We start from the raw sequence: 12,164 nt of genomic DNA on the forward strand, positions 1-12,164 counted from the left end.
CATCTTCAGTATTTTCATATACAGATCAGCATTTACTATTAAAACAAGCTGTACAGTTGTTAACTAGGTGTGGCTGTGTAATATTTTCTTTTAAATTTTATTATCTTAAGTACATATACAAGTTTTTGTATGCTACCTAGTAGCGGGATTTGTAAAGTCACCATAAAAAAAATGAATAAAATGACACATTCGAGTCCCATGCGGTTCATCAAATGGGAAAAAAACCTTGCCTAACAAAATTCGAGGTATTTTTTAAAAGTATTCTTTATTACAAATCTAATTGAACTGGACATATAATGTTTTCATCCTAATTTTTTTTAAAACTTTTTATCCCATTTTCCATTTCATTTAGTTAGATCATGTTTAGAACTGTAAACATAGTTCATTGACTTTGTCGTACCATCTAGTTCTGGGGATTCTTACTGGCAAAGTTCAAATGAATTTTTTGACATATATAATTCCGTTATACTTATACATATGCATATGCACTATTTATGGTGTAAGTAGTTCTAAACATCTGAAAAGCTTTGAAAATTATCTTGCAATTTTTGCATTCATGACAGCACATTAAACCACTGAATTCTTTTTCAATGCAGTTCACATCATTTGTATTTGAAGAAAGTACAAAGTCTGAACTTTCCACAACAAAAGACCAAAATGCGTCAAACCTCATAAATATGATGGATAATCACTTGTTCCATTCCATTAAGGAAAAGTTTGATTACTTAAGTCTCTAACTTTAAAAGCATAGCGAGGAGGAGCCTCATTTTGCTGGCAAACATAGTAACGATCAAGTCAGGATTGTACTCTTTAGATTTGAAAAAAAAGTGGCTAAGTACACTAAGTGTAAAGTGTAATAAATTTATTTATTTATTTCTAACCTTAATCTTTTTTCAAAGTTACATATAAATTTTCATCATAAATGTTGAGATTTTGAGATATTTATGTGTTTTTTGTATAAGTCAACATATATTGGCTTATACAAAAGTGTTTTAAAGGAATATCTTATTGCCTCTAAAAATATTGTAAACCACAATCCATTTTTTTTACAAAATTACACATTGATAAGTCATATTCATTCAAATGATAGGCCTGAGGTTTATCTAATAAAAAAAAAAGGTAACATGAAAATATTTTAGCTCAGTTTTATTTTTAATACAATAATACAACACATATTAAACCTACATAACAAAACAAGAAAAATGATATATAAAAAAGTAATACAGAATAACATACAATATAAAAAAAAAAAGAAGTTATGCATCAGATAAAGAACATTTTGACGATGATGCTATAGCAGCAGCCAATTGTAGAGTACTCGATGATAATGACAGTTTATTATTACATTTAGTATCTTCTCGATTATTACAGTTAATGCTTGGAAATTTACAACAACCATTACCAAAAACTTTTTTTAAATTGTGTATAGTTTTGAGACAAACAGTAATGCAACAAGGACTTTTATTACTTTTATTATTACAATCACTGTATTTGCATTCATTACAATCACACTGGGTATTTTTTTTCAAATTTTCTGCAGAACAAGCTTTACTACCACTTTCACTAAATACATAATTTTCCAAATTATTAACTGATTTTTTATTCATTTTAAAAATAGTATCATTAAAACTGCTATCTTTATTTAAATTTTCATTTAAAATATCTGACAACGATCCTGAGCTAAACGGGGAGTCAGCAGCACTATTAAATATATCATCATATGGTGGTAAATTAGATGTGCTACTGATATTATCGTGATTATCACCTTCTTGCATTATATTGTTAAACGTACTATTATTATATTCATTTCCAGACTTAACTTTGAAACAATTATTATTAACCGATGGTATTGCATTATGAATTTCAAATTTTTTATTACTTTCATCATCATTAACAGTAGTTGAATTATTAAGATCTGTATAAATAAGATTAACTAAATTACTTTCATTAACTAAAGTATTGTTTTTATTATCTTGTAATTCATTCCACTGTAAGTCTAATAATTCCAGCTCAGGACTGATAACAGTATCGAGTGCATTTACATCCAACCACTCATCACATGGTTTAGATAAATCCATTATCATTTTATCTGGGTCAAATGAATCAATGGCAGTATTGCAATTTATATTATCATTTTTCCCTATTGTTATATTATTTACTCCATTATCATCACTGGAGTCTGAATTTAAAAAAGTATTTCTCTCATTATTTTTTACGTTAGTGCCAGAAGAAATAATAATTTCATTATTGACACAATCAGTATTATTAGAAATATCAACTGTTTTATTATCATTATTATTTAATGTACAAACTGTAGTACACGACAATGTATCGCTTATTTCCCTGACTGTTTCACAACCGATTAAAAAATCTGTACTATTTCTACTCATATTTCCTCCAATAAGAACATCATTTAATATATCATTCATATTATCATTTTTGTTGACTAAAGATTCTATATTATTATCCAACTTGCTGAATGAAACTTCTTTAAATGGTAAATTTTTGTCAAAAATGTAGGAGTTATTATCTATATCATCATTCTGTTTAATAAAAAGTTCATTTAAATTTTGATTACCTATAACATTATCGGCTCTTAAGTCAGCTTTATTATTTTGTTTAAATTCTTCTGATGTGATGTTATTTATACCAACCGCTAATAACTCTACATTATTGAAATTATCGGAATCCTTATTAATATTAGTAGGTAGTAATACTGAAGGTAAGGATGTTGAAGAACCTGAATCTGCTTGGAAACAAAGTGAAGAAATTTTGGTCAATTTTTTACTTGTTTCAATACTATTATTATTATCATTAACATCAATCAACATATTAATAACTGGAATTTGAATATCAGCAATATTCTGAGTTACTGAAGAGGTCATTTCTTTTTGTTCTATGTCAGTATCAATAAATGTTTCTGTTTTCTGAAGATTACCACCGATAGAAGCAGACGAATCAGATTTAATACTTTCATTGGTAGCAACGTAAATTTCATCTCCATTAACAGACATAGACTGTGTTTTTAATATAACTTTATCGTTACTTACAGTTGTTGAATTAGTAACTTCAGTGATACCTTTACCTGGAAAAAAGCAAAAATATGAAGTAGCTTTATGTCTGCTTGAAAAAGGTAACTGTAATTAATTTTCTAGAAACAAGGTAACCTTCCTTCTTCAAAAATCTTATTTTCTTAAACTAATTTTTAACATTCCATAATTGAGAAGTATGAAAAATATTAACCTATAATATAAACAACTATTTTCCTTTAAACAAATATAATGGTTTTAATAATTTCAAATAGTTTTCAGTAAACACAAAAAAGAAAAAACAATATTCTTAGTCACTTCAAACTAGTGTTGATGTTCATATCCTAAATCATTTGATATTATTGCTGGGTGAGTTTTTTTGAGTGGACATACTTGTATTTAGAATGTGATTGAGATGTTGAATTTTAATAGTTACTATTTTTGCACAATCTTTTTTATATGTTTCATTATGTTTTAGTATGATAAGATATAGTCTTTTCTGCATATAAATATAATTATATTTTAAATTCTATTAATATAAACCATCTAGTACAAAATATTGAGGTAAGACACACCTTATCTCAATTTTACTATGAAAGTACTTTCGCAGGATCCCGCATCCTCAGTCACAACTGAAATATTTAATTAGACTGCATATTAAAAATTACAAATACTAAAAGTAATGAAAATTGTGTGTGTATTAATTTAATAAATGAATGCTGCTGTGTGTTGCAGTTTTTATACGACAGTCTCCTTCAAACACTGTCTGATGGTTTGTCAAATTGAAATTGTGTTTGTATTTATGTATGTAATATTTTTTTTAAATATATTTAAATTTATTTATTATTAATTATTATATAATAATTATTATTATTTAATATATTTTTATTTTTAAACCTATTTCTTTTTAGTCAGATTGTAATAATTAAGGATATGGAATATATATAATATCAGAGTTGACAAGTACAATATGTCCACAGTAACAATGATACTGTGGACATATAATATTTAAAGTAACTATGTTACTGTGGAGGGTTTATGTATCTTTCTTTGAAGCTATGAACTGTTTGTACAGTTCGTTCTGCAGCGAGAGAGAGAAATTCATTCAGTTTAGATATTCCATGGTTATTGTTTGTATTAGTGATGATGAGATGAAGAAGTGTTTATTTATTGTTAATATCAAGCTATACTTTAGTTTGTTATATCAAAAATTAATAAATAACTTAACCACAAAATTATTTAAGATAATAAATAACAAAAACTAAAAATATGACTAAAAACAAGACTAAAAATAAAAATTTAAGACTAAAAATATGTAAAAAAAAAATTACAGATACATTCATTAAAAGACGTGTCAAAACTACCTAATCATATATAAATTATTTGCTTTCAGAACCATGATTCACAGACTACTCATAACATATAAGACACTACCAGAAAACCATCTAGAGAACTCACATGTTATAAAATACCTACCAGACACAAACAAATAAAAAAATAAATAAAAACAGATTAGCAAAACAAGTAACACATCACATTAGCATACATACATAAAGTTTCAAACAAAATAGCAAATTTATAATATTTGTATGAAATATTGCCTTCAGAACAACAAATAAAAGTAAATAGATCATAACATACAACAGAACACAAACACTAGACAATACCTCTCTGGAATATGTAAACTGGTCTTTTCTGCCTACAGACTGTTCTACCTTGTTAACATTGTATAATGTTAAAACAAAGATATAATGAACACTTATAATCCTTCCATAGTAAAACAGTCAACATTTACTGATTTCACATTCATAAATCAAACAACACTGAAAAATCTTTGTATTTCTCACATATGCAAAAAAAAGCTACATCTTAATAGACTAGATATAATGAAATTTATACATAAATAAGTGAAAGATTCAATTTAAATTCAACATATATTTCAACCACTTTCCAAATGTGTGTGTCTAACTTGAAAAATTCACCAGTAATGACAGCAGCATGAACCACTAGAGACGGATCAAAAAATGAAAATGTTTTGACATTTTCAGAACTGCATTGATAAAATATTTATGCAGTAAATTTTTAATAATTTTTTTTTTCATATAAACTTTTTCAATTAAAAATTATGTATTTTTTTATTTATATCAGCTTATTGGAAGACACTTTTTTTACTAATCCTGGCATGTTTCTTTTCACTTAGACTTTTCTGTAGTTAAATATGTTATCGAGTATCTGGTTGATGTGAGTGAATATAATTACTACAATCATTTTTTTAAATATGAATGGTAAAATATTCCATTAATAAGACATTTCATTTTCCATAAGATTTTTAACATGTTTTAGATTTATATTTTTTATGTATTTTTTCAAATGTGATGTTTTCTAGATTAGAAAATACAGTCAATTACAGTTTACTGGGACTGGAGCATTTGGCCCCAATTAAACGTCTGGGCCACATAAATAAAATCGTAAATTGCAGCATGTACGATACTGTATTGCTTTAAAAATACAACATATACTACACATTCTACGTGCAAGTTCTACTGTTATACACACGTGGTACGGTATACTGCAGTCGCAAAAATTTCATGTGAAAACCAAATTCTAAATACCTGTTCATGCAGCCTACTGTTAAAAATATGCACTGTTAAAGTAGGCTGCATGAAGTAACATTTTTGGATCCAAACAACAATTCATGTTTGTATCAAGGACCAATCCGGCGTAGCATGATAATACAGTTATGTTTCATCAGCATTATAAATGTCAGCAAAAAAATTTCAGGGAGTTTGATAGATTTATATCAAGCAGCATTTTCTGTATCGGTATTCAATTTTTCACCAAGAGCCTTCTCATATTTTATCTGATTTTTTGTTTTCCAACAAGATAACCAGCCATCCATTGCTTTATTCATTATGATTAAACTTTTTAGCAAAATTTTCTGCCTTGTCTTTAAGCATTGGACCACTGACATCGATAATATTGCGGGTGAAGTTATGTGCAATGACAAACTTTTTCTTTGTTACAAGTAATTATGATTAACATTTGATTGATTATGTTTGTTATTTTTTATGATTAACGAAGCGAAGTGTCATTACTGCAGTTTATCCATCGGAATGTTTACTGTTTCTATCCCGCACTATTATCCAGGTGCATAATTCTCAGAAGCACTAAGTTTGTTGTTCACCGCTGGCCTGTATTCATTTTTAATAAGAAGTGTACATATTAGCACTAATAAGCGGCATTATGGACCAAATAAAATAATTACTTATCAGTGTAAAATTTCATTTTGTTTTTTTTTCTTTAAATAACTGTCCCAAAAACTGGCTGCCCCAATTTACCAGTAAGCCAATTATCCGGAATCAAGTGTATATGTAATTTCTTGCAATAAGATTAGTATCAGATTTGTTATTTATTATATTTTCTCTATGGTTATAACTGTTCCTGAAATTTAATTTATTATAAATAACTACTATTAAATTCTGATTTTGTTTTCAATTTAGGAATATTAATATATTCCTGATAGGGGAAATTAACACCAGATAAGATTTTAAAAGATGGTAACATAAAAAGTTTCTTTACTAATTTTAAACTAAATCAGTTCATATTTTATATAGCTGATATGATTAATCATATACAAAATACAGAAAACTTTAGAACATAACAATGCAGGGGTGTTGCAGCAAAAAGCCTTAATACTGTTTCTGAATTTTCACTTGTATTTTAACTATTTTGACAAATCATCTTTCCATCAAACAAGTTTAAAACATATTTGAACAATAAATAAAATTATTCTAGTGCCTACTATTAATAAGAAACGGACTTCACCAGTACCTTGAGTATAGATCGCTGTGAAATTGGATCTATCTGTAGTGCTTTTAATATGATCGCCACTATCTTCATGATCTGATGACAGATCATCAAGGTCTGAAATATCTCCTCTTGAAGGCCCAGGATCCCAGTCATCAATATCCTTAAATAAAAAAAAAAAATAATAATAATAAATAAAGTTAAAATTATAAACCTATAAAAAATAATTAATCTAAAAAAAATTTAACTGATAAAGATACCCAACTATCTCACAAAATCTATTAACAGCTAATCAGCTATTGTCCTAAATAGAAAGATCTGATTCAAATTCACTTAGTTAAAAATTAACTTTAAAGTGGTTTTAACAAAGTCCAAATTAATAGTTTATTGCATTTGTTTTTCAATTAATAGACCTTTTCAAAAACAGTCTGATAGACAAAACAGATTAAATTTTTAACTAGGCTAACAAAATATTTAGTTTTTTTAAAAAAGATAGCATAATCTCAAAACAAAGAAAAATTTTTTAAATGTAAACATAAGGTTAAATAATTACAATAGAGGAAATACAAATTAAGATATTCATTCTACGTAACCAGGAAACTTTACTAAATTCTCTCTCATTCTCAGATTAAAATATAAAATTTGATTATATTCAAATTCCTTACTGTTAAAATATCCAAAAGTACAGAGAATTGTATTCCTCTGTACTTGTATCTAACTGAGCCCCAATAAGTAAAACGTACAGAAAATTGTGCTCTTCAGTACTTACGCCTGAGCCTCAACAAGTAAACAGTTGCCTTGCTGACTACTAAATGCCAACATGACACCACAAGGAAACAGAGCAGTGGTTGGCTTAATGCCTATGGCACTCATTCAAGGAAGAAAGAATAAAGGATAAGGAATGAGGACTTAACCCACAGGACTGCTTACCATCAAAATAAATTAACATCTTGCCCAAGAGCTTACATGACACATACTCTAACAACTAATAAAAATGTCATAAGCACCATAAATTAAAAACATAATTTTTAATTTTTTCTGAATTCTACAATAGATCAACCCAAGAAACTAAAAATTATCTTAAGCAACCACAGCAGAATGTTATCAATTGAAATATATTGATTCTTTTGATATGAATTACAGAATTAGGGTGGAAATATTAAAATACAATAAAAAAATAACTCATATAATTTATATGCCTCAAATAAAATCCACATACATATGCTATCAACCTTTATATGGTTTATAATCTGAAGAAAACCACGTTGTGTACTCATATATTTACAGAAATGAAATTCTTCTTCATGTGGTAAGTGCTGTTTGATTCTACATTTAATATAGATGAATTATGATTCAACCTGAGGTAGCTTCAAAACGTTCTGAAATTAACATATCTTCTGTTTGAGATAGTATCATAACAAAATTATTGTATAAATAAATTGGCAGTGTTCATACTATCAGAATTACTAGCATCATGTTCTTGTTTCCTACCTCAGTCATAGTAGTGACAATTACTATTTATATGAAATTACAATTCAATATGTCAGTATAACTAAACAGCATACAAATGTAAAATTTTGTTTCAAAAGCTGCTCCGAGACAAATTTTTGCTTGAAACAGCAATGAAAAACAACAAGTTTATGAGAGGCAAAAACATTTATATGATGATTATATTAGTATCATCCACCTTTTTAAATGCATATTTTCACAGATATAGAAGAGATCGGTGAACAGCATCAGAAGTTGAATTATTGTGAAATATATCAAACACAATATTCGATATAGTGTTGTGATAATGCATAAGTTTGACAAAATTTCATTAAAAAAAAATGTCAAACTCATTCATCAATGTTTAGAAAAGTACCTGATATGGTTGCATGTAAGCTGTAGAGAACTCACCACACATTGTCCTGAGTTGGCATTAAATAATTTTTACTTGTCTCCTAGCTTAAAATCAACTTATTTCACTTGAAAAAAAGCAAAACAAACATGTTGATATCATCATCATCATCCATGTCAAACTTTTTAATGTTTGGAGTTCCTGTTAATAAGAACATATTCCAAGAACTTTGGAATAACTCTAGGCTTAGTCTAACTTTAATATACAGGCTACAGTTCAATAAGAATACAAAACGTTTATTCCACAAATTTAATTTCAAATAATTAATTCATGATTACAATGTTGGTTGAATCAATAATTATTCAGAACATAACTATAAAATAGAGATTGTACAATTTTTTGTAATATTTCATGCTCGTTTTTCTTTTATTAACTTGTTGTTTTATCTTTTATAATTATATATATTTTTAATTAAATTCTTGAATTTAAATTCAATCTACGGATTGCGATTGGCATTCAAAATCTGCTTCATCCAGAGATTTTTATTTTCTGTCATTTTATTTGAATTTCCATTAGCATAACTTTTATGCTAAGATTTTATTATTAAAAATAATAAAAAGTAGATTTTAAAATAAAAATTTGGTTGTACCCTTATCTAAACTACTGTTGACCATTAATTGTCTAAACAATATAATAAAATATGGTGAACCCATTACACTCCCTGTTGATTTCTTGTTGATAAAAGGAATCTACAGGAAATATTGCAGTCTAAATAAAACAGAAAAATTAAATAAAAATCCTAAAATAAATTAAAGATCAGTTGCCTAAGAAGGGTTTTATTGTAATTGCAAGTAAAATCATGCTAGCATTAAACAACTCTTCCACTATTTCACACTAAAAGAGTTCAGCAAAAGGGAAACATTGTATATTAAAAATAAATTAATAAAATACATGCAAACTAAAAATTACATAATGATAAGTGGTCAGATGATGAGTCAACAAATGTTTATGGTTAAATGTTCTACGACATCCATTTTGTGGGCAACAGTAAGAAGGTCGTTGGCTAGAGTGAGTCCGTTTATGAGTTTTCAAATGGTGACTGGCAGTGAATGCTTTACCACAGCCATCTTCTTCACACCTGTAAAAGAAAACACACAACTTCATCAGCTCATTCAATATACATTTTGCAAGCAACTAATGAATATGTATTTTCTCAATTCAGTTGTTTAATCTTGAAATATTGATTTCATCAATACAGTTGGGTCACTGTCATGTACATTGTTTACTAATTTAGTATTACTTTCAATAATCTACTGCCCATGTTCATAATCTGACCATTCCACAGATTGAGTTAGCTAAATACTTAAATTGAATTTAATATTTCTATTTTAAGTTAGTGAATCATTATGGCACTGATTATAATGGTAAAATTAAGTGTCAAGACTATATTTGATCTTTTAAAAAAATTCTTCTTTCATATGAAAGTTATAGCAATTAATGATAATTATTCCCAATAAAACCTAAAACCATTAAAGCAGATGTCATCCTTACATTTTTCATGATATTTATAAAAATATTGTTAATTAAATTATCCTTTTAACATAAGGATGCTGAAATTTTGGAGACATTTTTGAACTCGAATAGACTATTTTGTCATAAATCGATCGTTTTTAAGCAATAAAACAAATTTTTAGGTGAGAATGAATTTCTGTAAGAAAAAATTTTCTTACAAAGCATTACTGCAAAGATATTTTGAACCCAGTAATTGAGGTGAACAGGTGAACTCAATACTGTGCTGTTAAAATGCTAGTTTTTCAAATCATAAAGACTGATTCCTCAGAGAAAGAGTAGTAAAAAAGTAAAGACTGAAAAAAAAATTATGAGTGAAAAATTAAAAAAGTTATATTGAAAAATATTAGTGACTGCTCATAAAAAACTATGAAGTAACAACCTATTACGTTTCTGAAGTTTCTATACATATAGATAATTTAAAATTCCTTTTTGGCAAAGTATTAATTAAAAACTAACCGCTGAAAGAAAAGTTATTTTAAAAAGTATCATTATATTAATAATAATGTTAAGCTTTAGTATATTAAGATATCAGTGAAAAATAAATTTAAAATACCGTCCACCTTTTTTGATTGGACTGGATAGGCGTTTAACTTTTCAGCAACCACAACAAAAATGTTTGTTTTGAATAAAGCTAACAGAAAGGAAATAATAGTAGTCGTTAATATTAAAATAGTTATTAAATATTACATAAGAGAGGATGAATAATACAAAAGGTTTACTTACTTGTATGGTCTTTCCTGTGTATGAGTTCGAATGTGCTTTTTGAGATCACTTAGTGTGGTAAAATACTTTGTGCAACCATTTTCTCTACAGTTAAATGTGTCTCCATTGTGTAACCTCTGATGAGCACGCAACCTGAGTACATAACATGAAAGGAAAGTAATTAATAAATACAAATCAAACAAACATTTTACGCAGCTGTGTAAAATAAAATATTATGGCTCGAAAAATCAAGACATGAATTCTTACCAAAGTAGGATGAGCTTTTTAATTAGTGAATACTTAATTTATTAATTTTTTTTTAAATTATTAACACAGAATTAGCAATCCTACCAACAAATTAGTAAAAATGCCTTCATTATAATAAAAACAAAAAAAAGATTTTGACATGAATGACTTAAGTTCAAAACTCCATTCCTTACAATTTGATGGCTTCCCTACACAAATACTACTTTGAGAGCAGGTTCCTGGAAATCTATAGATCATCTACATTAAACTATGGTGAGAGGAGTTTGTATGTTGTAGGCACTTATTGTTATATAGTAGGAAACTAGTCTCCCATAATGCTAGAACTTACAAGTTCAGATCCATCTGACTGGCGCAATTAGTCAAATTAACACAATCCTTCTATGTATGCTACTTACTTCATTTTATTACACTTCCCAAATATTTAAATAAATTAGCCTTCTTAAAAATCAAATCCTCATTTCTTATTGATTATATTAATATTAATTTCAATAACCACCATATATTCTGGTATTTCTTGGTTAGATTTCAGATTTGCTCATCAATGCATCTTTAATTAGAATTTTACTGCCCTTTCTATGTCCTGCTATTTTCTTATAAACATCAATCAACAGCAAACGCAAATATTCTTGCTTTCATATCTAAATCTATTCAGTCCTAATGCTAATACCTATATTAGAGCAAGTTAAACATACTTTTACCAACTAGCAGGAAAAATATAAAACTTACTGTACACCAGACTTAGCCAGAAAACCACTTCACTCCTTTTACCCAGAGAGTAGAAAAGATTGTTAAGCACTAGCCTTCCAATGCAGGAGGTTGATAAGTTCTGAGATTCAGTTACAGTTACATTTTATTCAACAATATCAACAGTATCTTTGATACTGGCCATCATTTTATTTGCTGAGTCCTAATTAACAGTAAGTATTACTCTGGCAATTCAAAACGTA

General features: G+C 27.5%; 1 protein-coding gene across 1 annotated transcript in view; it reads right to left on the bottom strand.

Moving 5' to 3' along the window:
- Positions 1 to 1,129: 1,129 nt before the first annotated feature.
- LOC142331138 (uncharacterized) overlaps positions 1,130 to 12,164 on the bottom strand; it is a 28,125-nt gene continuing 17,090 nt past the window's right edge. The window contains exons 4-7 of the mRNA XM_075376835.1: positions 10,972 to 11,103; positions 9,646 to 9,814; positions 6,861 to 6,999; positions 1,130 to 3,085 (exon numbers count right to left, since the gene is read on the bottom strand). Coding sequence (XP_075232950.1) covers positions 1,257 to 3,085; positions 6,861 to 6,999; positions 9,646 to 9,814; positions 10,972 to 11,103 — 2,269 coding nt within the window. The 3' untranslated portion in view covers positions 1,130 to 1,256. The remainder of the gene's footprint in view (positions 3,086 to 6,860; positions 7,000 to 9,645; positions 9,815 to 10,971; positions 11,104 to 12,164) is intronic.

This window comes from Lycorma delicatula, chromosome 10 (assembly GCF_047948215.1).
Source record: "Lycorma delicatula isolate Av1 chromosome 10, ASM4794821v1, whole genome shotgun sequence".
Taxonomy (NCBI): domain Eukaryota; kingdom Metazoa; phylum Arthropoda; class Insecta; order Hemiptera; family Fulgoridae; genus Lycorma; species Lycorma delicatula.